Source organism: Eschrichtius robustus, chromosome 20, assembly GCF_028021215.1.
Source record: "Eschrichtius robustus isolate mEscRob2 chromosome 20, mEscRob2.pri, whole genome shotgun sequence".
Lineage (NCBI taxonomy): Eukaryota > Metazoa > Chordata > Mammalia > Artiodactyla > Eschrichtiidae > Eschrichtius > Eschrichtius robustus.
In genome coordinates this window covers 1,965,428-1,993,085 of record NC_090843.1, presented here as the reverse complement: position 1 = coordinate 1,993,085, position 27,658 = coordinate 1,965,428, and the positions used below count along the sequence as shown (strand labels likewise).

General features: G+C 55.1%; 2 protein-coding genes across 4 annotated transcripts in view; one reads left to right on the top strand and one right to left on the bottom strand.

Moving 5' to 3' along the window:
- Positions 1-22,917, top strand: part of WIPI1 (WD repeat domain, phosphoinositide interacting 1) — a 28,255-nt gene extending 5,338 nt beyond the window's left edge. Inside the window, exons 3-12 of the mRNA XM_068530581.1 lie at positions 821-990; positions 4,931-5,027; positions 11,138-11,235; positions 11,885-11,977; positions 12,666-12,736; positions 13,869-13,976; positions 19,681-19,845; positions 20,638-20,745; positions 21,366-21,484; positions 21,910-22,917. Coding sequence (XP_068386682.1) covers positions 821-990; positions 4,931-5,027; positions 11,138-11,235; positions 11,885-11,977; positions 12,666-12,736; positions 13,869-13,976; positions 19,681-19,845; positions 20,638-20,745; positions 21,366-21,484; positions 21,910-22,031 — 1,151 coding nt within the window. The 3' untranslated portion in view covers positions 22,032-22,917. The remainder of the gene's footprint in view (positions 1-820; positions 991-4,930; positions 5,028-11,137; positions 11,236-11,884; positions 11,978-12,665; positions 12,737-13,868; positions 13,977-19,680; positions 19,846-20,637; positions 20,746-21,365; positions 21,485-21,909) is intronic.
- A 552-nt stretch (positions 22,918-23,469) lies between these two features.
- ARSG (arylsulfatase G) overlaps positions 23,470-27,658 on the bottom strand; it is a 118,655-nt gene continuing 114,466 nt past the window's right edge. For all 3 annotated transcript variants that reach the window (XM_068530576.1, XM_068530577.1, XM_068530578.1), the window contains exon 12: positions 23,470-26,211. In XM_068530576.1, coding sequence (XP_068386677.1) covers positions 25,937-26,211 — 275 coding nt within the window. In that variant the 3' untranslated portion in view covers positions 23,470-25,936. The remainder of the gene's footprint in view (positions 26,212-27,658) is intronic.

Genomic DNA, 27,658 nt, shown 5'->3' with positions numbered 1-27,658 from the left:
AACACACTCTGGATTCCCTGGAAAGAAAGTGGCTTGGCAAATAATATCTTAGGCTCCCAATTCATTTGTAAGATGTTATTTTTATTATAACATTTTTGTGAAGATTCTGCTCTGTATCTGTCCTGCGTTGTTCCCTATGGGACTTGCTGGAGCCCAAGAAAGGCAGGCATGTGAAAAGAATGTTCCCAGAAAGACACGGAGGCCTCCTGTCTACAGGCGCTCAAGAGGCTTACTGATTTACCTTCTTCCTGGGCGCAGAAGGACTTCCCTGGTCATAGCACAGATGTCCGGGGTATTATCAACAGGAAAGGGATTCCGGAGAGAGTCAGGGAGCACAGCAAGACGGGCACGAGGCACAGAATTCACTGTGTTCCTGCCCCCTCCCCTCCCCCATCATGGTGGCACCTGTACCTTTTAGCAACAGGGACCGGAAGAATTCCGAAAGCAGAGCCTCCCGGCAGAGTAGTTACCCCTCTGAAACCTCTCGTGGAGAAAGAGTGGATTGATCCAAACCTCCCAGATATGTTCTGCAGACAGGACAGCGGCCCCGGGGGCGGGGCTGTGATTCCAGCCGCGGAGGGCATCGGGGGATGTTCTGGAAAGCCCGGCTTTATGTTCTGATCGCCGGGGTCTGCCTGACTGCCGATGGTGGAAAGGGCTTGGGAACTTGGGAAACGGGTTAAAGTTCACTGTCGAGGGAAGGGGCGGGGAATCTCTGCAAGCAGGCGGTCGTGGGCGGGGGGGGGGGGGGGGGGGGGGGGGAGGACCCCGAGGCGGCCGCCGGCTGACGTGTGCGCCCCCCCCCCCCCCCCGGCCGCAGATGACATCCCCGACGTCTGCATCGTGGAGCGCCTCTTCTCCAGCAGCCTCGTGGTGGTCGTGAGCCGCACGAAGCCGCGCCAGATGAACGTGTACCACTTCAAGAAGGGCACGGAGATCTGCAGCTACGGCTACTCCAGTAACGTCTTGTCCGTCAGGCTGAACCGGCAGGTAAGGGGCTGGGGCGTCCCTCCGGGTCGCAAGGCTCCCGCCGCTGGGGACCAAGGACAAAGAGGAGCACCTCTCGGGATGGTCATCTCTCGCCAGCATCCAGCTCTGTCGGGGGTTTTAAAACTCAGGCCGAGGATTATGCGGACGTGGTTTGAGTCTACGCCGCACACACTTGTCTAGGCGGTGAGACCGCCCCCGGGGCCCCGGTCCTTCCGCCTGGTGTGATTTCTCAAACAGCCGCCACCGGCTAGGCGAACGCGGTCCCCCTGGAGCCAGGCTGGGTGGAACCCTGGCTCAGAATCTGTCCCGTGAGCCACTGCAGGGGCACCTTAAACCAGAGGGACGCCCTTCTTGTTTGGGCCCTAGATGGTGGCATTCGTTGCCGGCTGGTGGTCACTCCTGTCAGAATAAGCTCCTGGAGAGAAAGCGTGGGACTCCTGGGTTAGTGCTGAAGCCCTAAAGTCGGTGAAACTGCCCGTCCTCTTGCTGGGACCGAGTCCCAGGCCGCTCCTTTTCTTTCTCCCGGCTAACCCTTGAAGACGTTTCTGGTGGTGTTTTCTTTGTTGGAGGAAGGGTTAGTCTTATCTCAAACGTGCAATATACATTCTTTTGAAAACCTGTAAGTTCCTGTTAAATAAGCATTTGGGGGTATTAGCCGAGTTTCCCTTGAATTATTAGATTTTAAATCCATTGAGGGCAGCGACAGTATCCATTTTACTCACTACGGTAAGGCCTGGTAGAAAAGACAGTGTCCGGTAGAAAAATGCTCAGTGAATATCTGTTTCCTGGCTGCCTATTAAATACAAAAACAAATAAATCGGTTCTTTATATGACAGAGCAGATCTGTGTATTCAATTAAATACTCCCAGGGTGCTGGAGGTCCTTGCCTTCACTGAGGACATCATTTTCTCCTTTGTACCTAAACTATTAAGTGCTTACTTTTTTTTTTTTTTTTTTAAACAAATGAGACAAAGTGCTGTCTTAAGTTTATGAGAAGGAAGAGATTGTTTCTTTGGGTTGATCCACTATTTTGACTGCCTATCCATTCAAGTCTGTATAAAGCAGGGCGGTAGAAAATGGCCTGAGAAATAGAATACGACGTTTTTTAAAACCAAGGAGTAGCCGGAGATAAAGAAGATAAGCCCAGTTCTTGGCAAGAGAGGGAAAGGCAGTTTGAGGGTTTTCAACTTGAAGGCTTTTAAGCACAATTCTTGGCTCCAGTGCTGTCTCTGAAATCTCTTGGTTGCACATTAAATTTCTTTGCAGGACGTTTTATCTTTGCATACGTTGATGGCCAGGGTATAAAAATTAAGACTGTTTAGGCAAATATCCCGTAATGATCAGAACCCGCAAATGGTATCCACGGTATTTATTTGTATAATGTCTCTCTTGCTTGCTCTGATATCTTCATCAGCAAATGGGACTGTTAACCTTTAGGTGCCGCCCTCTCCTCAATAAAACACTCATTAACTTCAAAGTTCCCCTGCCGCATCTCCTAAAGAACATCACGGCACCTAGAACTTCTCCGCTGTTCACAGCCAAGCCAACTGGACCCCAGGCCGAGCAGGGCTCTCTTCCTTTAGCATTTCTTCTGCTAAGAAGATGATTTGAAACAGGTCTGGGAAGTCTTCGGGGTTTGCTTCTCTTAAAAACATTCAGATTTGGGACTTCACTTTTGGTCTACGGGGCTGCTAGAGCCCCCTCCCTGCTAGGCCAGGGTCCTGGTGCTCCCCCCCGCCCCCAGAGGACGTGAAAATAGAGGCTGCTCTGTCTATTTCATCAGGTCCTCAGGCTGTGCAGTTCCTTTCTGAAAAACAGGAAAAAAGTCCAAGATTTGTGTGGGGAGTTAAGAAGAAAGAAAACCCCTATTATCCTCTGAATCTGTAGAAAGGAAGAATATTCAGTAATTGTGATCTGTTTCATTTTTAGTTGCTGTTAATCCCCTTCTACTAATAGAGGAAAGGTATTCTGTGGAATAAAGACAATAAACCAGATGTATTTGGATTTGTAAATGTCCACAGTTCTTTGACCATCTGTTCCGAGGGGCCCTCGTTACCCAGATGGAGATTGATTGGATGGAAGCCTCCAAGGGCAGACGCTGTAAATAATTCTCTAGTTGACAAAAGGAGTTTTTACTTCTAGGACCTAGACAAGTAGATGAGAGCCAGGGTGACAGGGAATGAGCTGAGCTGGAGGCCAGCCCAGGGTTCTGCTGAGACCGGAGACTGATTAGTAAAGGGAGCCATTGCCAGGGTTGCGCTCACACCAGGAACGAGCCCTCACGTGAAACACAGACGAAGTGCCTCCTCTTTGCCCCTCACTGTTCCCTCTGTGTTTCCCTTGGGGGGGGGGGTGACCTCCGGCCGAGTGGACCACAGAGCAGATGGTGCTGTAAGAGCTGGTGGGAAAGATGCAGATGAGGCCAGAGAAGCTAGGAGTGGAGGCTGCCCTTGCAGGAAGGGGCACGGTGAAGACCCCGAATTCTGGGGTCGCACGTGGGGCTCGGGGCGGGGACACAGGAGCGAACCCGAACCCACAAACATCAACAAGCATAGAGCACTCTAGTCCAAACCGTGGCAAGTGCAGGCGAAAGGCAAAGCGGTGCGGTAAATCAGGGACTGTATATTTTACGGAGAAGCACTGATATATGCCATCAATTTGGAGACCCTGTTAGAATCTTTTTTATCACCCCTCTGCACCCAGCGCTGTGGCCACAGAGCCTTAAATAAACCTGAGAAAAGTGTTTCAATGTTATCTTCCCGCTTGGTTCAAGTGACAGTCTCCCGAAAAATTCTGAGCTGGGAAAAGTCTTACTGGGAAAACAGCATCGCAGGCTTTTCCCAGAAGGGGAACCCACCGCTTCTTAGTAGTATTTTTAGGTCCCTTCCTTTCCAAGAGTTTTTCCCTGGGATGAAAGGATCTGGCCCGGGAGCAGTGGTCCTCACGTCTGGGGTCCGTGTTGAAACCCCCCTGGACGAGGGTCTCCAGGCAGAGCCCAGGCCTTGCCCCTGGGATGCCAGGCGCTCATCGGAGTCTGAGAAGCGCCGGCCTGAAGGAAGCCGAGGCGGCAGGAGCAGGGGGGGCTGTGGAGGGGCAGTAGCCCCTGCACCAAAAGCCCCTTCCCAAGGGCCCCGCGCTCGCACCCGGCACCTGCCCTGTGCTGAGCCGGGCTTTCTGCTCCTCTAGGCACCTGACACCTTAACCCCGAGGCCTGCTTCCGCGGGGCCCTCAGAAAGAGACTTGAAACCTGACAAGTTTCCTTTGAAGAAAAAGAGAAGGGTGTCCGGGCACTGGGTAGGGGGAGCCGCAGGGAGAGGAGCCCATCCCAGGGGGACCTCGGGGCAGGGGCGCTGGGCGGGGTGTCCCGTGAGGGCTGGAGGGTGTCTTGGGTTCCCTTCGCCGGGGCTGGAGCGAGGGCGCACGAGTGGGTCTGGGCGAGCGTTTGGGTGGATCGTAGTTCCAGCTGGCGTCACTTGGGGAGGGGGAACGTAACCCCGGGAGATGCAGAGGGAGCCAAGGAACCCACATCCGGACAAGATGGGACTTGGCCCTGAACATCGAAGGGGGCCTGTCTGATGGGAAGGGGAACCGAAAAGTTTACCCGGAAGTGTCTTCACTGGCAAAGGGAGTCTGACCAGGAAGTGTCCAGGATTCCCAGGACTGAGGAGAGGGAAAAGTAAAAAAAAATAGAATCAAAAGGAAATCTCAATTTCTAAGTGGAATTTCCTAAGATCCTGTATTCAGTGCTTCTGTCCAGGTGGATGGTGATATATACGAGGCTGTGCGCACGTAACGTAAGCTTCAAATTGAGCGTGAAAACTCCTCCCCCTTTCGGCTTACAATCGAGTTAGGATTCACAGGAAAGAGGAGTGATCTCGGGATGGTCGGGCCCTTTTCGAGGAATCAGCCCCGATAGATTGATGGGTCTGTGTGATTTCAGAGGCTGCTCGTTTGCCTGGAGGAGTCCATTTACATTCACAACATTAAAGACATGAAGCTTTTGAAGACCATCCTGGATATTCCTCCAAACCCGACAGGTGAGCCCCAGCCCGGACCAGGTGCCCCCAGATCTCGTGTCCGGGCGCTCCTTTGCACCAGCTGTGTCTCCACCCAAATTGAAAACCCGAAGCAGCGTTTGTCCTTCATTGCTTTATACATCTTTGTGGTGTTTGCCTTGAAGCTTTGTCTTAACGGCGGCAGATTCAGATTTTATTAGGCCATGCGTCCTGCAGGAAGGCCGTGTGACCTTCCCTGTAGCCTGGGAGAAACTCCTTTCCCCTGGCCCCTGTTCTCAGCAAACGTGTCAAAGCATTTAGGCAGACATGTAGGAGATGTCCTGCATCTGACGTTGCAAGGTGTTCACCCCTAGTTATCTTTGCTGGTTGTTCAGTATAGAGCAGACGTCATAATGAAAAGTGGGTTCTACCTGACCGGGAGACAGACAATCCAAACTGAAAAGAAATGTGTTTTCTTACGTTACAGACAATTCTCTCTACGTGGGTGATATGCTAGGAGGTTGGACTGTATTAAATTCTCAGATGTAACACTGTTTAATACATTTTCCTGATTTAAGAATGGGAGCAGCTGGGATTGGTCAGGTTGAAATGGCAGACGATGACACTCTGTGAATCCCTGGTAGCAGAAGTAAACGAGAAGGAAGTTGTGTGGTGGGACAGGAGCCACCAAACCAGAACAGTTTGCGGGTCTAATGATTCAGGGCAGTATTTGTAAATCGCACTCCAGCTTAGTGTCGTTAAATGATTGCTTCAGTTCACTGCAGTTTTCTAATTCGTTGACTTTCACTGTATTTCAAGATCCCTGTGGCCCGACCTCAGTCACCTAGACTCTTTGAGCCTCAGTTTCCTCACCTGTAAAATGGAATAGTAACCCCCGTCTCACAGGGGTGGCGTCTGTGGCGGTGACCTGCTCACGGCCTGCTGGGCAGTAATTCCTCCTCTGGCCTCATTTCCTTCTCTCCATCTGAGTTATACAGATGGCCCTTGCTGTTGCCTTCAGTGCTTTAAAATTTCAGCCCTGACAAAACGGTACTGTATTTGAAAAGATCACAGCCATCGAGGCCGTTAGAAAGCTCTGTGAGAGAACAACTTTAAAGCCTGTTTCACAAGTGGAGGTGGAGGGTGGTAAGTGAAGGAATCGTGGCCGGGGATGGGGGTCGGGGGGTTAGTTTTGTTTTGTTTTTCAGGAATGAGAGGTTGAACTAACCTGGAAAAGTGTTTATTGCAGACGTGCTACGTGCCCGGGACCATAGCAGGCACTGTAGGTAAAGACCAGGAACCCCAGACCCATGGGACGTGGCGCACAAGGGCCCTGGCGTCTTTGGAAGGTTTGGGACCCAGGGGGTGACGGCTGAAAGGAAGATGTGCTCTTCTGACAGGGCGGGGGAGGTGAGTGGGGTCCGAGCAGAACCCACAGGCGCCGCGGGCCTGGGCTGGACCCTGGCAGCTTTGGACAGGGGACATCTCAGGGGGGCAGGGGACATGCCAGGTGAGCAGGGACATTCCAGGCAGGCAGGGGACATCTCAGGGGGGCAGGGGACAATGCCAGGTGGGCAGAAAGCTCACAAGCTGCCTGTGACTCTCCGTTTCTTTGAAAGGAGGGGAGCCGGGCACCGTCAGCGGCCTTTCGAGCGGGCGTCCCACGGGTCAGGGCAGCCGCCAGCCCCCCTCACTCCTGCGGTCACACCCTCAGCCGCTCAGCCCAGGGGATGGTGCTGCCTGCCTTCAGGGCCAAACCTGTTCCTCCGGCGAAAAGCCCGTCTCCTCTTAACTTTGAGCAAATGCAGCCATTTGTCTTAGCTCAGAAAACGCACTGATGGCCTCAGTTTTGCAGTTTAAACAGGGAGAAAGGAGGTTTGCAGGTGTAGGGCCATTTGTGCTTCCTGTTAGGATGTGTGCGCCTCACAAAGGGAATCGTTTTATCTCAAGACAACTTAGAGATGATGGGAGGTGTCCTCAGGTAAACATTACCAGTGGGCTGGGGGAGAGATTTAGCCTTTCCTTCTGAAAGACCAGGGAAGGGTTGAAAGACCAAAACGTGTGTCTTATTACACCTCTGACGTTCTTTGGAGAGAGAGGCCAAGACAGTTTCAAATCCTGACATTCATAATCATCCTCTCAGCTTCCCCTGAGCTCTTCCTACTTCAGTAAAATGGGGACGATCCTTTTTACCCCACAGAGTTATTATGGGGAGGATTCCCCGAGGGCGGGGAGGGGGTGAGAGCAAAGTCCCATCTGCTGGGCACACGAGGCTCGGCCAGGCTCGGCCAGGCTCACCCGCCGGCCGGTTCCATGCATCATGTCCATCTCCAGCCAGGAGGGCAGGCTCGGGACAGGTCAGAGTTTCCCTGCAGTGACATGACCCGTCCCTCGCTCAAGGACCCCCAGCAGACTCTGAGCGGCCAAAACCACGAAGATAAGATCCTCAGAGGCCAGGAGTCTCCTTTATTTGTTCCCACCCTCTCATGTATTTTCTGAACAAAAAACCGTAAGATGGAAACTCTGGCCCTTGATTTGATGAATCTTCGTGGGTGCACAGGGAGATGGGGCCTCTTGGCTGACTGGCTTAGCCACACAAATTCTGAATGTCTTTTGACTTTGTGAACTTCGAATACGTGATATATACAGAGTCCTGTGATTGCTTCACGCTCAGTACCGGCCGCGGCTGTAAATTTCCTTCCTTCTGTCTGTTTGTGTCATGCCCATTCCTGTTGTGTCAAAGACTGCAGGCTGCTTCCTTTAAAGGGTTTGGCCAGACGGGGCTCGAAGTTAATTTCCTGCTAGCACAGCAGTCTGTGCCCTGAGCAGCTGAAGGTGGAAATCTCCATAAAATAATCCGCGAACGGCAGAACTTGGGGATGCTGTCGGTCTTACAGGCTTTCACGGAGTATTGGGGGAGCAGTCTACACCACACAGCAATGTGTATAATGGGACAGAGTAGCCGTTTATTCCCCAGCGAGCGCTCTTTCTGAAAATGTAATGCAGGTGGGGTAAATGGTAGCATAGAGCATCTGTAAGTACAGAGACGATTTCTCTCCTTTCTATTTTTAAAAACTGGAAAGCATATTCCATTAATCAACCCAGAGGGAACTGCATTTTATAAATCACTGTTAACTTGCTTTAATTTTGACATATAATACTATAAATACCAAGGTAAGAATGATTTAGAATCACAGGATTTCCTTGTAATTCCAGCCAATGGTGCCATTGGTTCTTGAATGGAAATCAGGCATTTTTCTTCTCCAGCTGCAGAAGGATTACAGCCAAACCATTTCAGTGGAATTTAGCTGACCATGATTTATGAAAATGTGTGTCAAGTCTGAAGTCCAAAAGCCACATCAAAACCTAACTCCTTATATTTAAAAAAAAGAAAAAAAGAAAAAGGCCGGAAGAAAATATACTCAAATACTGAGCATAGTGAAAAGCCTCTCTGGGTTTTAGAATTATGGGTGCTTTTTTTTTTTCTCTTTCTTTATATTTTCTGGGCTCTACAAATCTTTTATACTATCACTTTTTTATTATAAAATAATATCAGAGAAAAGGCTGGGACTTCCCCAGTAGCACAGTGGTTAAGAATCCACCTGCCAATGCAGAGGACACGGGTTCGAGCCCTGGTCCAGGAAGATCCCACATGCCGCGGAGCAGCTAAGCCCATGCGCCACAACTACTGAGCCTGCACTCTGGAGCCCACGAGCCACAACTACTGAAGCTCGCACGCCTAGAGCCCGTGCTCCGCAACCAGAGAAGCCACCGCAATGAGAGGCCCGCGCACCGCAACGAAGAGTAGCCCCTGCTCGCCGCAACTAGAGAAAGCCCACGTGCAGCAACGAAGGCCCAACGCAGCCAAAAGTAAATAAATAAATAAATAAATTTTAAAAAAGAAAAAAAAGAAAAGGCTCATTTCCCTTCCTATAAAGGGTTTCAGGGGACACTTGTGACAGAAGCAGAAGACGAGTAGAACAGGAATGTCTAAGCCTATAGCAAAGTCTTCCTACTTTCCTTGAGGGCTTCACAAGAAATAAAGTGCATTCTTAGAGCTGGGTGGATTTGTCTGAGAATTGGACCACAGGAAGCCAAAGGGGCTCATGTTCAGCATTTCTGGGGACCTTCATTAAGTTGCAAAGGTTGGTACGCACAGCCCCTTGGCTACATTCAGGTGGGCTGGCCGAGGTGCGAGCCAGAGGCAGAGCTATCAGGCACGTGGTTACGTGGCAGGGTGTACCTGCCCTCGCCACCATCCTTGGTCCCTTCTTGTCAGAATCTCGTGTCAACTCACTCTCCATTAGGTGTTACAGGAAGTTCCATGTTAGCTGAAGAAGTTTAAGCTTCCTTCCTTTCTGGAAATATTCACATTTTAATATACAACTCTGAAGGTCACCTCACACCTATTAGAATGGCTATTATCAAAAAGACAAGGGCTTCCCTGGTGGCACAGTGGTTAAGAATCTGCCTGCCAATGCAGGGGACACGGGTTCGAGCCCTGATCTGGGAAGATCCCACATGCCGCGGAGCAACTAGGCCCGTGAGCCACAACTACTGAACCTGCGCGTCTGGAGCCTGTGCTCCGCAACAAGAGAGGCCGTGGCAGTGAGAGGCCCGCGCACCGCGATGAAGAGTGGCCCCCGCTCGCCGCAACTAGAGAAAGGCCTCGTACAGAAACGAAGACCCAACACAGCCAAAAATAAATAAATAAATAAATAAATAAAAGACAAGAGACAAGTGTTGGCAAGGGTGTGGAGAAAAGGGAGCCTGCGTGCGCTGTTGGTGGGAATGTAAATTGGTGCAGCCGCTGTGGAGAACAGTGTGGAGGATCCTCAAGAAACTAAAAACTGAGCTACCTTATGGTTAAGCAATCCCACTTCTTGGTATTTATCCAAAGAAAACGGAGACACTAACTCAAAAAGATATCTGCAGCCCAATGTTCATTGCAGCAATATTTACAACAGGCAAGACATGGGAACAACCTAAGTGTCCATCGATGGATGAGTGGATAAAGAAGGTGTGGCGTACAGATATAATGGAATACTACTCAGCCATAAAAAAGGATGAAATCTTGCCACTGTAATGACGTGGATGGACCTTGAGGGCATCACGCTACGTGAATTCAGTCAGGCAGAGAAAGACAAATACCATATGATCTCACCTATATGTGGAATCTTTAAACAAAACAAACAAGCTCACAGATGCAGAGGACAGACTGGTGGTTACCAGAGGCTGGGGGTCAGGGGGAAGAGAGGTGTGAAATGGTTGAATGGGGTCAAAAGGTACAAACTTTCAGTTAAAAAATAAGTCATGGGGGTGTAACATTCAGCAAAACTGAGAAGGCATGAGTGGTCTCTTCTAAGGCCCGGTGACCCTGTACAGGCGAGAGGGCTGCAGGGAGCCTGCGGGAAAGGGCGCTGGGCTGTCACCCTCCTCCCACAGCTGCCTGGCAGGTGATAAGGGCACAGCCTGGTGGGTCCTCGGCAAAGCCCGAGCAGGAGGCCGGACCTTGGTTCCCATTCTCGACGTTTGCTTTTGTTTTAACCTCTTCTCTGCCCCCAACAGATGAGGGTCAGGTCCATTTTAGCCTGATCTGAAGTTTCTCTTATGCTTTGTCCCGACAGCAGACACACCATCTTCGCTGCCCTCAAGTGAATTTCCCCTCTGGAGGGGCCCATTTCCCTTATCGAGGCAGGACATTTGGCTCTGAAACAATTTATAAATAGGTCCTCCCCTCAAGCCACCCAGCCTCCCCACCCTCCAATTTGAAATGACGTTTAATCACCTGCAGAAAGGCCACCACAAGCTGCCCTTTATTTCAGTGAGGAGCTTGTAGCCCAGAGGGTAACGGAATTGGAAGAGAAGTAGATGTTACTTCAGGGCCCTGGGGCACAGTGCGAAGAAAAACGTTTAAAATAGTCTAACTTCCGACCTCTCAGCTGTGGCGTGGACACGGTCAGTGTCCAATCACGAGGTCGTCCCGGGAATTTACTTGATCAGGGTCCTTGGATTAGAAGAATCAACTGGGAGTCGAGGTCTGCAGGGCCGCTCCTCCCCTCGCCAGCAGGTGGCGCTGTGGTGGTGCCGTGTCCAGATGCCCTTCCCGGGCGTGGACGCCGGCTTCTCACGTGCGGTTTGCTCTCCGCCAGGTCTGTGTGCCCTGTCCGTCAACCATTCCAATTCCTACGTGGCCTATCCTGGGAGCCGGACGACAGGCGAGATCGTGCTCTACGACGGACACGCCCTGGTAAGTTGGCGGTGACCCCGGCCGGCCCAACCCCCTGCCGGGCCGCGTGGTCAGTTTCAGGTGAGGGGCGGGCTCGGTGGCCGGGGGGCGAAGTGCAGAGGCGCAAGCAGCTCCGGCCACCGCTGTGGGGTGTGGACGGGAAGGTCATGCCTTTTGCCCTCATCGCCGTCTGTCCACGTAGCCACAAGGCAGCCTGCCAGGCCCAGACAGACGCCGTGGCAGCTGGGGGCCATCGCGGGGTTGAGTGCGTCCTGCCGGGCCGTGGCGCGGCCTGCGACAGCGTGCAGCCGTGTCCCATGTCCTGCCCTCTGCTCTCCGAGCTTCACAGAGCGGGCAGGATTGCTGCAGGAAGCCGGGCCCTAGAGCCGCATCACGGAGAGCATGGTCACATCGCCGCTCTGGCCACGCGGCTGGTCGCCCATCTCCCCGAGGGCAGGAAAAGGGACAGAAACGCAGCAGCCCTTGCAGCAGCCTCTAGATACACCGGGACGCGACGTGCAGCTTCTGTGCATACGGCCTGGTGGAAAGAGGGAAACAGGGAACCCAGCAGAGGAGGGAGGGTGTCTCGGAAGGAAGGAGGAGGGAGAGGAGACGAAAAGCGTCCTCCCTCTGCCCCAGCATCAACCTCCGTTTTCCTTTCCGCCAACAGAAGACAGTCTGCACCATTGCTGCCCACGAGGGGGCGCTGGCCGCCATTGCCTTCAACGCCTCAGGCTCCAGACTGGCCAGCGCCTCCGAGAAAGTGAGTTCCTCGGGGGCTCGCCCGCCTCCTGCTGGGGGAAGGGGGGGGCGGGGTGCCGGGGGCGCTGGGCCCCAAAGAGCTGGTAGAAGGGGCCCGGTGACCCCAGCGCTCAGGCCTCACTCCGGAGGGAGGCCTTCCGGCCCCTGCGTGAGGCGCTGCATTTATTAACTCGGCCGACCAAGGGCCTCTGCTGTGCAGGGCACAAGCCGCTTTGCCCAGAACCTTGCGGTCTGATTAAGAAACGTGCGTGCCCATCATCACAGATACGGAGAGATGCCGCGTTCCATAAACACAGTAGAAACAAAATGCTTGGCTGTTCAGCAGGAGAGACTGACATCTTCCGTCTGGAATAACCAGGGAAGGTGATCGAGTTGAATTTCAGATGCCACGGAAAACAGGTGTATTTTTGACGGGCAGAGATTGAATGTCTGCGGGGGCCAGAGCAGACTGAACGGGCGCGCCAGCGCCTTGGGCTCGGGTGGGGAGGGGCAGGGAGACAGAGGCTGTTCTACTCGCCTTCCAAGAACGGTTTATGCAGCATGCACGCAGAAGAGCCTCTGTGCACAGCCCTGGCTGCTTCCTCTCCTGAGACAGACGCTCAAAGCCAAGCAAACAAGCTCGTCTCCAAAGGGACGTGTCTGCCTGAAGCCATTCATGGTGCGAAACGCCTACCTGCTTTCTCTTCCAGGGCACTGTCATCCGGGTGTTCTCGGTTCCCGATGGGCAGAAGCTCTATGAGTTTCGGAGAGGCATGAAAAGGTCTGTGCTCGTCGTACAAACCCATTGTAGAGTACGCACAGGGGTCCTGCGGCGGACGGCTGGCAGCCGTCCGGGGAGAGGACAGAGGGGCTGTGTGCGCCCCTCGCCCTGCCCGGGAGGGGGGATGATGGTCCTTTCTCAGGTGACTGACTAGAGGCCCCGCTGAGCACTCAGAACACCTGAGAGCCGAGGGGGCTTTGTGACCCGGGCCTCCAGCCTGGGGAGCCCTTTCTTGACGCGCCCCAGGGCGGCCCGTCGCGGAGAAGTGAGACGGGCGAGGGAGTCACAGCCCGAAAGTAACTGCGGATCCTCCCCCCCGCGAAATAGAGAAGTGTGATGGTCTGGGTCCTATCTGCTGTAGGGCTCGCAGACGGAAGACTTCCAACGGGACCGGAAGGGGCGATGCTTGGTTTCTTCTCACCTGAGAAGCGACCCAGTGTGACTCTTTCCGATGTTAATTTCAAAGTATGAATGATACAGTGTCGAAGGGATTTTAGAAAACACAGGCAGACCTCGGAGATGGCGTGGGTTCCATCCCAGACCACCGCAGTAAAGCCAGTATCACCATAAAGCGCGTCACGCACATTTCTTGGTTTCCTCGTACCTATGAAAGTGATGTTTACACTATTCTGCAGTCTGTTAAGTGTGCGATGATGGCATGAGTCTAAAAAAAAAAAAATGTACATGCCTTAATTTTAAAAATGCTGTATTGCTAAACAATGCTGACCATCACCCGAGCCTTCAGCGAGTCGTAATCTGTTTGCAGTCGTCACACCAAAGACCACTGATCACAGGTCACCACGACAAATAGAATAATCATGAAAAAGCTTGAGAAATGTTGAGGGTGATCAAAACGTGACACAGAGACACGAAGCGAGCAAAGGCTGTATGGGAAATGGCACCGATGGACTTGCTCGAGGCAGGGCTGCCACAAACCTTCAGTTTGTAAAAGAAACGCAGTATCTGCGAAGCATCCTAAAGCGAAGCCCAATAAAACGAGGTCTGCCTGTGCTCAAACTCTTCGGGATACATGTAGGTTTTCTTACATATATACGTGGAGCTGACTTTTGTACTCTCAGGCTGTTACCCTCGTTCCCCGGGCTCACCCATCCCTGTGTGGCTGTGTTTCCAGGTACGTGACGATCAGCTCTCTGGCTTTCAGCATGGACTCGCAGCTCCTCTGTGCTTCAAGCAACACGGAGACTGTACACATCTTCAAGCTGGAGCACCTCGCCAGCAGGTAGGACACGAAACGCTCGTTACACTAAAGGAGTCAGATCCTGGTTGTCCCGCCAGCGCACGTGACTTCTTCTCTCTGTCAACGCCACGGACTTGGCTTTACTCGTTCTGTCCCCACCAACATGGGGAGTGAGTGTCAGCAAAGACTAGGTGATGTGAGCTGGGGTCGCCCTCCTGAGTTTGCAGCCCGGCTCTGCCCCGTGTGAGCGGCAAGGCCTCGGGCAGGTGATCTAATCTGTCTGTACTTCTGTTTCCTCGTCCGCCAAACCTAAAATATTAATGATCATATACGCCTCTCAGGCCTGTTGTGAGTGCCTGGACTGAAGGCACGCAGCGTCGTGCCGGGCACGGAGTAAACGCTAGAGAGTGTTTGCTAGTCTCGCTACAAATACCGTGATGCACAGGCCAACCTCGTGTTGTCGCTTCGAGCTTTGTTGTGCTTCGCAGATTCTGCGTTTTTTACAAACTGAAGGTTTGTGGCAGCCCTGCCTCGAGCAAGTCCATCGGTGCCATTTTCCCCAGAGCCTTTGCTCACTTCATGTCTCTGTGTCACGTTTTGATCACCCTCAACATTTTTCAAGCTTTTTCATGATTATTCTATTTGTCGTGGTGACCTGTGATCAGTGATCTTTGATGTTACCATTGCAAAAAGATTACGACTCACTGAAGGCCCACATGATGGTCAGAAGTAAGGAATGCACATTTTTTTTTTATTTTATCAAATTGAGTTTTTTTGAGGTGGGGCTCAGATACGAATCTCTGTAATCTGGCTCCAAGTACTGTACTTTCTTTTTTGGCCGTGCCGTGAGGCATGCAGGATCTTAGTTCCCCGACCAGGGACTGAACCCATGCCCCCTGCAATGCAAGCACGGAGTCCTAACCACTGGACCACCAGGGAAGTCCCGCACGTTGTTTGTTAGACATCATGCCACTGCACGCTTACTAGACTGCAGGATAGTGTAAACATCACTTTTATACGCACGTGTGCGACATGCTTTATCGCTGGGGTCTGGAGCTGACCCCGCAGCGTCTCCGGGGTCTGCGTGTATTCGTCACCCCCAGCACTGAGGGCCTGGCAGATCCTTCCAGGGCCGCTGCTGTGCCCGTGAGAGGAGAGGAGTGGGGTCGACAGCGTAAAGCGTGTGCTGGGCTGCAGCCAGGGGTGCGCGTGTCTGTTTCCTGTTGCCGCTGCAATAGATCATCACAAACTTCATGGCGTAAAGCAGCACGCGTTCACGGCCCCGTGGTGCTGCCAGGCAGGGTCGGCCGCCCGGGGTGGCAGGGCTCGGGCTGCACTCAGGGTCGCGAGGCTGCGGTGCAGGTGTTGCCCGCCGCCTGCCTGAGCTCGGGGCCCTCCCCGTTCCGGGTCGTCCTGGTCATCGGCAGGAATTCAGGCCCTCGCGTTGCAGCAGCGAAGCCCCTGCCCCCCCGATGGCCTCCGGCTCCTCGTCCCTCCTCACACGGCCTTCAAACCGGCAAGGTCGCGCCGATTCCTTCTCAAGCTCCTGATTCCTCTGAATTTCCCTCCTGCCTCTGGCTGGGGAAAGCCCTCTGCTTTTAAGGCTCGTGCGATTTTGGCTAAAGCCGTCTGGGTCATCTCCCCCCACAGTCACCTGGGCCGTACGACGCGACACAGTCACGGGGCTGCGGCCTCCTCGCTGGCACAGGCTCCGGGGACCAGGCCGTGGCACCCTGGGGCCCCTCCTAGGGATTCCGCCCGCTGTCGTGTGGGCACCAGTGCAGGTGCAGCCCGTTTCTCCCGGGAAAGCGGTGAAGGGTCTCCTCCACCCAGGCCTCGGCCGTGGCAGTGCCACGGCACCCAGCCTGCCCCTGGGGCCCAGACCCTGCCCCGCGCAGCCCAGGACACGGCTCACACCTTCCTAGGGGGCCTTCGGACACCGCGTGTCTCCTGACACCCCCCCTAGGGTCGCTGTAGGAAATGGAAACGTGAAGTGTTAGCGATCAGCTCAGGGACGCCCAGAAGGCGGTGGTGGCCTCAGCAGCAGGGCCGCTTGTCCGGGTCCCGCGGAGCCTCCCGACACTCTCCGGCCCCTCGCTGCCCAGGCGTTTCCAGAAGGCAGGCGGGCTGGGAGCCTCACGACTGAGGGAACGGGTTCAGAGAAGTTCCGCGTCTCGCCTGGAGCCGGCCTCCGTCTCCAAACCCGGGGTCCGCGTGAAAGCGCCGCATCTCACCCCGCCAGGAGGCGACTCCGGCGACGCTCAGCTCCGTGTCCCAGGTGTGGCCTCCTCTGCTGGGCCTCGCCTGGTACCACGAGAGACCGGCTCCCCCCCGCGAGTGGGGCTTCCACGGGAAGAGCCCTTCCACCCGCTCAGGGAGATACAGAACCCGGCCCCCATTGTGTGTGTGTCTGTGTGTCTGTGTGTGTGTGTGTCTGTGTGTCTGTGTGTGTCTGTGTGTGTGTCTCTGTGTGTGTATCTGTGTATCTGTGTGTGTGTCTGTGTGTCTATGTGTGTGTCTCTGTGTGTCTCTGTGTCTCTGTGTGTGTCTGTGTGTGTGTCTCTGTGTCTCTGTGTGTGTCTCTGTGTGTCTGTGTGTGTGTCTCTGTGTCTCTGTGTGTGTGTGTGTCTGTGTGTGTGTGTGACATGGTGCCGGCCTCTGTCCCACACCGTCTGGAGCTCCCTCCCTCCCTCCCTCCCGGGGCACCCAGTGACCGTTGGGCCCTGGCTCCAGCCACTGGCCAGGGGCTGCTCTCGCGTCCTCTCTGGAACCTTGGCCCCGCAGGGGCGTGAAACACTAGATGCTGCCCCCCCTCGCTCCTCACTGTGCCTGGAGCCCTTCCAGCATCCGCCCCCGCGTGTGCGTGCCCCAAAGCACGCTGCTCGCCCTCTAAGCTTTTAAATAGATGTCATCTGTCTTCTGGACGTTTCTATCCCTTCTCGGACAGCCTCTACACCATAGGCCCCACTCTCTGCCGGAGCTTTAATCCGTCCTCAGTCGTGCTGGGTTCGGGCCCCCGTGGCGGCAGAACCAGCCGGGCGCCCTGCCACCCCCAGGTCCCGGGATCCAGGGACCCCACGCCGCTGCCTTGGTCACATCTCCATCCGAGTCTCTTATTGGTGCTTAAGGTGGGAAGTGGCCACTTGGGCTCACTTCCGCCTCCAGGCTCACCTGCTTCTGTCCGTCTCAGGTCACCAGGAACACACCTTCCGTCACTCTCCACATCCCCCCAGCCCGCCCTGGCCATGAAGCGATGACTCGTACCGCACGAGACGCCTCTGCCTCTGCCTCTGCCTCGCTCCCACCTCTCTGGCCACCGCCCTGACCCGGGCCTCCCTTCCTTGGTCTCACTCCTTGTAGCCTCTTCTGACCATCATACGTCTTCTTGCTGGACTAATCCTTGGAACCTGCCCCTGCGTCTTCAGACACCTTCATTCCCCTTTGCCCTCAGGAGTAAAGTCCCAGATCCTCCAGCCTGGCATTCGAGGCCTGCCTGCCTGCCTTCCTTCCTTCCTTCCTTCCTTCCTTCCTTCCCTCCCTCCCTCCCTCCCTCCTTCCCTCCCTCCCTCCCTCCCTCCTTCCCTCCCTCCCTCCCTCCCTTTTCCCAAACAACTACAGGAATATTATTTCTTTGTCTTTGGCATTCACAACTAATGGCTACAGACACAACACACTTAAAAATTTAATCTGCATTATTGTTTTCTCAATCACTGTAGAGATATCAGATACACGTTGAAGTATAGTGTTTCTTTGGTTTTTTGATTTTTGGCTGCATCGGGTCTTAGTTGCGGCACGCGGGCTCCAGGACACATGGGCTCTGTAATTTGCGGCACGTCGTGGGCTTCGTTGCCCCACGGCATGTGGGATCTTAGTTCCCCGACCAGGGATCGAACCCGCGTCCGCTGCATTGGAAGGCGGATTCTTTACCACTGGACCACCAGGGAAGTCCCGAAGTAGAGCTGATTTACCATGCTGTGTTAATGTCTGCTGTACAGCTCAGTGATTTAGTTACACACACACACACACACACACATTCTTTCTCATATTCTTTTCCCTTCTGGTTCATCCCAGGATGTGGAAGGCAGTCCCCTGTGCTCTACAGTAGGGCCTTGCTGTTTCTCCATCCTGTACACAAGAGTTTGCCTCTGCTCATCCCACCCTCCCACCCCATCCCTTGCCCACCCCTCCCCGTCGGCAACCACCAGCCTCTTCTCTGTGTCTGTGAATCTGTTTCTGTGTTGTAGATGAGTTCATCTGGGTCGCAGTTTAGATTGCTATAGATGGTCAGACTAAGCGAAGTGAGTCAGAAAGAACAGCAAGCGCCGTATGATATCGAGGCTTTTCTCGCCGCACCTTGCCTGAGCTGAGGCCTCCCTGCCTCTGCCCCCTGGGCCGGCCCAGTGTGGCCCTGACTCTCGGACGCGTGTCCGGAGCATCTGATGGGCCCTCCTCCTGCTGCCCCGACCCCGCTCGGAGACAGACCTGCCTCGGGGCCCAGCCCGGCGACCACCCCCCAAGCCTCTTCAGTCCCGCCAGCCCCAGAGACGCCCTCTTATGAGAGAGCACTCGCCGTGCGCCAGCCCCACGCTGCGCTGCCGCTTTAGTTCTCACGGGCAGGGGACCCTGATGGTCCCCGTCGTCCCCAGTGAGGACGGCGGGATGTGAGGGGGGAAGGAGCGCCCTCCACCCCTCCCTCCTCTGCGGTCTGGGAGTCGCCCGGCCCGGGCCCTGTCCTGGGGCACTCACGCCTCCTCCCTTCTACATCTGTGCTGCGCCCCGCCTCGGATGCAGGACCTGGGTGTGGTCGGTACCTCCCGGTGACAGCCCACCCTCAGCGCAGCGCGCCAGGGCGAGCCGCGCAGGTGTGTCCCACGACGCTCAGGAGGTGAGGGGGACGGCGGGAGCCTGGAAGCGCCCGTCGCCCCCAGACGAGACCCTCGAGGCCCAGGGAGGTTTGTCCAGGTGGCCACAGGCAGGAACAAGCCCCAGGGCTTCGGAGCTGCGGGCCGTGTCCCTCGCCAGCACGCGTCCCCGGGACAAGCGGCCTCTCGGCCGGGGTGCCTGGGGCGCACGCGGCCACCCTGGTCGTCGCCGGGCCGCTCGGCTCAGAGGCGAGTGTCCACCCTGCCCACCCGCGTCTCACCACAGAGCCGTCCCCCTTGTCTGCCAGAGACCCCAGGATGGGGCGCGGGGACTGCAGGGGGCACACCGGGTCCCTCTGAATTCCCCCCACCTTTGTGCGTTGCCAGCACCCACCCAGGTGGCTCGAGGGCTGTAACCAAACACCTGTCCAAGCATTGTGCCCGGAGGTTTGCTTCCCACGCAGTCTGGCTGGGAGGCCTTGACGCTGAGATCGGCCTGTTCTTTTCTTCCGTGAGCCCAGAACAGGCCGGGGCTTAGGTTACAGAGTGCAGGGACTGATTCCAGCTCACTCGCTGCCCAGCCCCCTTCCAGGGACCTAGAAATCAGACTGATGGTCAGATTGAGCTCGCTTAATGCAGGAAGGCCGTCGCACCGGGAACCTCTTAACGGCCGGGCAATGGCTCTTCCGAAGGACACACGAGCCCTTGACGCCCTCTGGGTACGGCCGGGATGGCACGTCCCGAGCGTTCGGGTGGGCGGAACGTCATGCCAGGGCACAGTCCCTTCCCACTGCGGTGAGCGCGGCTCCCGGCGTCGGCCGGGGATGTTGGACGGCTGCCAGGGGGCGGCTCAGCCTCACCCTCGCCTGTGCCTTGCTCCCCAGCCAACCAGAGGAGCCCTCGACCTGGACCAGCTACGTGGGAAAGATGTTCATGGCTGCGACCAACTACCTCCCCACCCAGGTGTCCGACATGATGAACCAGGACAGGGCCTTTGCCACCGGGCGCCTGGGCTTCTCTGGGCACAGGAACATCTGCACCCTCTCTACGTACGTGCAGCGCCACCCCTCATCAGGCACAAACCATCACAGATTTGCTTCCCCAAAGCACAGGTTTACTTGCCCCAGACACACAGACAGGTTTAAAAGAAAGGCAAGAGAAGGGAGCCAAGAAGGGCACGCAAGGTCAGGACCCGCGGCACACCCCGCGGCCGGCCAGCTGCTTTCCCGTCCGGTGGGACCCTTTCTCCGGGGGCTGGGAAGCTGAGCTGGAAGCTGCCATGGGAATTTTAACCCTCTCGTTCCAGTGACACTGTCTTGAAGACAGTTCCCATTTTCACGGAATTATGTAAAAAGGCTCTAGTTCCAAAGTCTAGGTCCAGATACCTATGGGGTCGACAGGTGTTTTATCTAAGACATTAAAAAGTGTTTATTAAAGCCGAACATTTGAAAAATTTTGTAAAACTAGCCAGCAAAGATGGGGGCCAGTTTTGCACCTGCGTCCTTCCTTCTGCTGTTAAAGGCAGAGACACACATAAGGCAGGTAGGCGGACGCTTTTGTTGGCAGGGGAACCTCACAGAGCAGCAGGGTGTATGCATATCCTTTTGTCTCACCCACACAATTATGGTCAAAGACAAGAAGTCATCCTCAAGCTAGATCCCTAGGACACAACGCGAGGAAATCGCCAGAAACCCAGACTCGGGGGTCAGCGGGCTGCGGGTTCGTGGATATCGGGACAAGACGCCGGTGATGCCCCCGGGGGTGGGGGGGGGCTTCCTCCCTGGAAGCGGGTCTGCCACCATGTACGTTGTCGTCCCAGCACATGTCTTCTTGGCCCTTAGGATCCAGAAGCTGCCGAGGCTCCTGGTGGCATCATCCAGTGGACACCTCTACATCTACAACTTGGACCCTCAGGATGGAGGAGACTGCGTCTTAATCAAGACCCACAGGTGAAGAGCCCAGTTTTCAGAAAGCCGGCCTTTCAAGAGCCGGCTGTGTTGTGCGCGCCCCTCAGCCCAGAAGAGCGACCAGCCTCAGGGCTCTGGCTTCCCTTCCTCCTTCAGGGGCGGGCCCAGGGGCAGAGCCAGAGGGGGCCCTGCTCGGTGCTGGGCTCACGTGGGGCTCCATAGCATGCAAAATGGGATCTCCCTGCTGGGCCCTCCTCCTCCCGGGGTCCCTCAGACGTAACAGGCGCTCAGAGCCGTGTACCAAACTGAATTGAGATGTTCTCCTGACCTCTGCGGCCAAGGGCAGGGCGACCTCCTGCTGCGGACAGGATGCCCTGAGCTGCCACTGCCCCCTCACCTGGGGCTCCCGGGTGCCCCTGCCTGCGCGTGCCAGGAGGAGCACAGGACCGATCTCGGTTTACTAAACGCCAGAGATGAGAAATCCCGTGATTGGCAGGTGAAGGTCAGGCTGGTCCACGCTGACCTGGCAGGGAACTGACAGGTGTATGCCCTGAACTCCAGGGGCCCAGCACGGGCTTCCGGGCGCTCTGCCTGTTGGAAGCGTCCTGGGCGTGAGGTGACCTCTTTGTCTCTTCCTTCCCCCCCTTCATCGCTGCAATTAGCTTGCTTGGCTCAGGAACTGCCGACGAGAATAAAGAAAATGACCTCAGACCTTCATTACCTCAGTCTTATGCAGCAACTGTAGCCAGACCAAGCCCATCTGCAGCCTCCACGGTGCCAGGTGAGCGGGCACGGGGGGACCTGTGTGACAGCGGCCCTCTTCTCCCGTCACCACTGCCTGTGGACGGAGCGCTCCCCCTGAACCACGTGTCTCCTCCAGATGAGGCCGTGGGCATAGCCTTAAACGCGGGTCCCAGAACAGGGCCGGCAGAGCCCCCAGTGGTCGCCTCCCCAACAAGTAGTGGGAACCCTTTGCCTCCTGGACGGTTTGTAATCAGGTGGAAAGTTGGAGGAGCCGGGGGCAGGCGGGTGGAGGAGACCAGCCGTCCAGGGGCTTCGGGCCGTAAACGGTGAGGATTCAGACTCGTCGGAAGCACAGTCTGTCCCGTGGGTCCCCGGGTGCTTGCTTTGCTGGGGCCCGGCCCCGGGGTCACGGCCTAAGAACAGACCCCGTGGCTTCTCTCACGTCTCACTGTTGGTTTCCAGGTTATTCTGAGGATGGCGGGGCGCTCCGAGGAGAGGTCATCCCCGAACACGAGTTTGCGGCGGGGCCAGTGTGTCTCGATGACGAGAACGAGTTCCCGCCTGTGAGCGTCGGGAACCCTTAAGGGCGCCAGTCCGCGCGCGTAGACAGAAGCCGCGCCTGTGCGCGGGGCGGAGTCCTTTCCCTGCTGTCCCGTCTGTAACAGCTGCTCCTCCCCTAACACCCGGGAAGCCTCAGGCCCCCAGACTAGCCCCCCCCGACAGTGGTAGGGTATCCACGTACTCGCCCAGGGAGCCTTGGCGGCCTCCCCGCGTTCAGAGGCCCGGACCCCTTGCCTTTGCTTCTTTAGCACTCTCTGCTGCTCACAGGGAGAAACTTGTCCGCCTAAGCTCTTAGTTTCCCGCGGTTCCTGAGGTGCTCTGAGCAGAGTATCGCTGCTCTTGTGATGCTGAAGGTGACGCTCCGACAGGGCTGGGCGCTCGCCCTCCTCCGGCTCTGGCGGGGCCGACCCCTGTTACTTAGCAGCCACTCGGAGAGTGGAGCGGCGGTGGGAAGCCCCCTGGGCGCCTCTGGCCGGGGTCCCCAGCACCCTGCTTCAGCCCTCCTGGCAGCGAGCGCCCAGGCTTAGCCGGGCGCTGGGCGTGCCTCCTCTCAGCATCCTGGGGTGAAGAGAAGCTTGCCCCCCTGCTTCTGATTCTTCAAGCTTCCGTTCAGGGCAACATAGGGACCCCTCTTATGAGCTTCAGTCGGAAAACAGCCCAGACGGTCCACTTGAAGTCGTTTCGAGATGGAAGCAGTGTTTAGGCCAAGGCTTGGAGAGTCAGCTGACTGTCCCTCCTGGAAGCAGAGAGAAGTAGCCATTGGGCATAGATCTTGGGCTGCAGTGTTTTCTCTTGGTCATGATTCTGGGTCAGTTGGATTCCATTTGCCAAAGGATGGAGTGCGGGTCTGGCTTTCTCTTGCAGAGATCCATAGGACAATCTAGTAAGTCTAGTAAAAGAAAAACAAAAGCTGCTGTGGGACCCTTCGTGCAGGACTGCAGGGCCGTGTTCCTGGCTTCCCAAAGGGCTCTGTGGGTTGCAGCTTAAGATTGGCATTTCTGGCTTTTAATAGGTTGTCAAATACAGTGCCAACCAGTAAAGTTTACATTTTAGGGGTGGAAAGCAGTCATTCTTAAAAATACTAATTATACATTTAAAAACGTCTCCCAGTAGACCTCCCAAGAGACCAGTTGTTTTGCTTTTGGGTTCTCTTGCCCCTACTCGCTATAGCGGGGCTTTTCTGTCCCCCCCAAAAGTTGGTGGTCATTTATCTGAAGTTGTATCTTCCGGGAACCAGAGCAGGTCAGATGCAGTGGGTATACATGTGGAATCTAATGGAATCAGCAATTTTGGTAAAAGTCTGTGACTGCTATAAAAGATTATTAGATTGTTAGATACTTAACTGTAATCAGAGTAGACCTCGAAACCTCTTGTATTTACAGAATTTGGATATCGGCATTCAGAAGGTGATCCCTTGCCAAAGAAAACCTGTATCAGATAATACGTACACCATGCAGATCATTTGGAGTTAAAAAAAAAAAATTGGAGACGCTTAAGAACTAGCACTAAAATGAAAGGCCTGTTTGCTTATTCGGTGCCAGGAAGCCTGGTACAAGCCATTCGTCCTGTCTCCCTCGTAAGGACCAAATGAGTGGAAGTCGGTTTAAACTGCGTCGATTTTTATTTATGTAGAAGGAAGGCTTCCTGCCATTGAGTGTCGATCACTGAACGAGCTTCCCCAGAACGGTCGCTAGGCCCTAGCAATTTCGGAGCAGCCCCCGTGCGCAGCGCCGGTGGTAGGGGTCTCGGAGACCATCAGACCCCAGCCCTGCCCTCATGCCTGCAGGCAGAGCGATGGGGTAGCGGGTGGGCTTCTGCATCTCAGCGCACAAGGATCAGGGGCCTGAGTGCCCCCGGGATGTTCTCGCAAGAGGGACCATATTAGTCATGTCCTCACTGGCAGTAAGAGTCCGCTGGAGACGCTAAGCAACTTCCTCTCTCTGCCTCGGTTCTGAACTGTCATGCCTGTTGCAAACATCTGTCCAGAATCCTCATCTCTCCCCACATTCCTTAACACCTTCCGGGATCCTGACGGGTCTTGGGGTCTCAGCTTCTCCCGGACACGAGCCTAGCTTTGCTCGGATAATCTCCGGAGGGGCTCGCTGGGTCATCAGTGCTGGTCTTCTTTTTCAAATACACTGACACTAACCTGGGTATGATCCTTCTCATCTCCTCGGGATTTACTTTGCTCCAAGCACGATGAGAGAAAACAGAATTGATCATTTCTGGTCCCTTAGAAAGATGCTGTATTCAGGAAGGGAGTAGCTTTGGTTTCAGTAACAAGCCAACCTTGACAAGTCTGCATATATTCTGACATTCGTCTTACTCTTGGGACCAAGGGTATTTACTGACATTTTCATGGTGATTTAGCAGTCTGTGTTTACAAGTAAGATGAGCCTTAAAAAAAATAAACAAAAAACAAAAAGCAACCCATATACATATCAATACACACATACATTTTCACAAAAAGTATTTTCGGAAACTGTGCCACCTCGTCTACACCTAAAGAAGACGGGTGACTCTTCCTTGACCACACGCGAGGGTCGGCCTGTGGACACAGGCGGGAAAGCTCTGCAGGGCCCAGCCTGCCCCCGCGTGGGCACAGGTCTGCTGGCGGTGCAGCCTGCCCGCCAGCCCCTTCCCGGAAAGAGTAAGGCCGTTCTGTTTTGATTTCGGTAGATAGTCTTGTGCCGCGGCGATCAGAAGGGCAAAACGAAGCAGTCCTGATGAGCAGCAAGACCGCCCCTGCCAGGCGGTTTTGGAGACGCCCGGGAAGGCGGATGCAAGGCGTGCGGTTGTGTGAGCAGAATGGGGGGTCAGGAACCCGGGACGCGGCTGGCTGCCCAGCAGGCTCTTCTCAGCCCCGGTGGCCGGTGGGTGCGGGAGCTGCTGCGAACCCATGTCCTGCCGTTGTTGCAAGTGTGTCCCAGCCAGAGCGTCCACGTGGACGAACCATCTTGGTCTATAACCCTAATTTTATATTACAAAGAGCATCCTTTCGAAAGCGTGTGCTGCGTAAAAACGTACTTACAGGAGAATCTCTCTGAACGGTATTTCTTGTCTATGACACAGAGAGGCTATTTTAGCCAGGCAAAAGGTTTTTGCAGTGATTGGAATAAATCATTTATGACCTTTCAGTCCCATTTAGGACACTGATAATAAAACCATGGCAATCTCTTTTGAGGCTTTAAAACTTTACTTCTTTGTGGTTTCAGAAAGCAGGAAGCACCCCTAAAATCTTTAAAATACAGCCGCGTTTGACCTGTCGCACGGGGTGGTGGCAGGTGGGGAGGGCCGCGGACTTCTGTGGGCCCTGCTGCTCGTGACCTGGAAGCAGCTCTCACCTTGTCAGGTCTGCACCCCCCGTGCTGCTCAGGGGAGCATCCCCTGGGGAGCTTCCCAGACGCGGAGCCCCTCAGGCCCCCCAGCCCACCTGGTCAGAGTGTGCACGGCCACAAGCTCCCAGGTGATCTGTGCGCCTGTGGAAGACGGCGAGGTGCTGCTCTAGACGCCAGCCGGGATGCGCCTCTGTTCAAACGACCGGCAGAACTGGGCGCGTGTAAAACAAAACGGCAACTAAAACGTATCGAGTGCCTGCTCGGTGTCACGTCACGTGCCAGGCAGGCGCTTTCACGTATCACCCGTTTCATCCTCAAGATCAGCCTGCGGGTTAGGTTAAATAATTGCCCAAGTTCAAAAGCTGGGGCTTGGACCTGGTCTGACTCCTGACTCCAAAGCCCAGGTGCCTTTTCTTACAGCTCGGGCTCGGCATGCCCTCAAGCCGGCACGCGGAAGGGACAGCGGGGGACACGGAGTGGTGGCTTCAAAACAAACTTCTGAGCCTCACTTTTAAAGCACACATCACTGCGAAGTGGGCAAAACCGCAGTCGGGATGCGAGCCCGCCCGTCTCGCTTCCCGGGATTTCCGTCACGCGGCCTGGCAGCGGCAGGCGGTTTGGCGGGGATTACAGCAGGGAGCCACGGCAGGGTCCTGACTGTAATCCGCCCGGGAGATGTTGTCGCCGGCAATGTCTTCAAGGACCCCCGAGAGAGCCGCTCTGACCTCGGGCAGCACCCTCTGGTACTCGGCACTGCCCCGCTCCAGAGGCGCGGCTTCTGCGACATCACCGTCCAGGTTAAAGATGAGGGGGGGCTCGTGGTGCCACTCGGGCCCGACGCTGCCATCGCAGGCTCTGGCCCCACCTGGAGCGGGTGACAACAGAGACCCCGTCAAGCCCAGCGCCAGAGTACAAGCGAGTGCAAACACACCAGGACTCCAGTGTTGCAGCGACCGCGCTCCCTGCCAGAGCAACGGCCTCGAGCATCCGTGATGCTCTGTCATCCAGAAGCATCTGGACCTGCTCCTGGGACTTGCCTCAGAGCCGCTAAGACACTGACTCAAGTATCTTCCCCCTCTACCCTCTGGGAGCAAATGTGATGTGTCTTTTGAAAATTGATTTCTTGAGTCCACAGGACACTCAATTTGGCAAATTAGGCAGGGAGGCCAGGGAAGTCGTTTCCCTTTAGGCTGCGGTTCAGCTTCTTGTCTGAGTTAGAATCTGGCTGTTACGGCGGTCCCCGAAGACGGGTGACGAAAACATTTGGGGCAATGGCAGCCTCCTTGGCTGTTAATGATTCAGATGACTTTTTTTCCCCCCCTTTTCCGTACAAAAAGTAGTTAAGGCTTCTGACAGGAGTAAATACAATATAATTATATCAACAAAAGGAATTCAGGCAGAGGACAGCCCTGGGACACACAGGCAATCCTGAACACTTCCTTTGCCTCTGGTCCCCTTAGCAGGGAAACGTGAACAAGGTAGACATTCACCAGCCGCTCAGGGGGAAGCAGAGCCCTGAGGGGTGAGAGAATTTTTTCCACCGGCCCCTCCTACAGGGGACCCTGTGGGATGGAACGCTCGACAGCATCCTTACGAAAAGCACAGCTGTGTGATGAGGACGGTCCAGCTGACAACTTTCTATCCCACCCCCCGCTACAAGCTGAGAGCCTGAAGCCCAAGTGCAATTCAGTAAAGGCAAATCTCCACGAAGGAGCCACAGTCACACCACGGGAGGATGCAGCTTTCACTCTGGGCCAATCTGAACAGAAACGTAAAGTGTGAAACACTGAGAGGGAAGAATGGGTAGATCACGCCGCCTTCAGGAAGCCCTCTGGTATTGCTTCTCCTCCTGGGATGGATTTCAGTTTGTCCAACAGAGAGAGAGTCGTTGCCTAGTGTTTGGAGTTGAAGTTGGCTCTTCTTCTTTGCCAATAAACAGAGGTGACGTGAGCTCTGGCAATCAGTCAAGCGAAGGTGGGGACTGACTCCTCTTACAAAAATTAAAGGCTTCCACTTAAGGGAATAGTGGAGTAGCTCACATAAAACTCATCCTCCCATAGATGACAATTTTAAGTTCTAGGCAACATACGGAAAAAAACCAACCAGTTGAAGGCACCAGAAAATCATCCACGCAGGCAGAAAGGAATTTTGATTTTTGAAAGCAGGAGGCCGCATGGGGCGGGGTCTGTGTTTAAGTGTTTTCCCCTGGGGACACCCCCCTACCCACCCAGTCAGAGCAGCGTGGAGCAGCTAAAGCCCCAGGAGGGGGCTGCGGTCTCTTTGGCATGAGGTGTCAGGGGACAGAGTTCAGA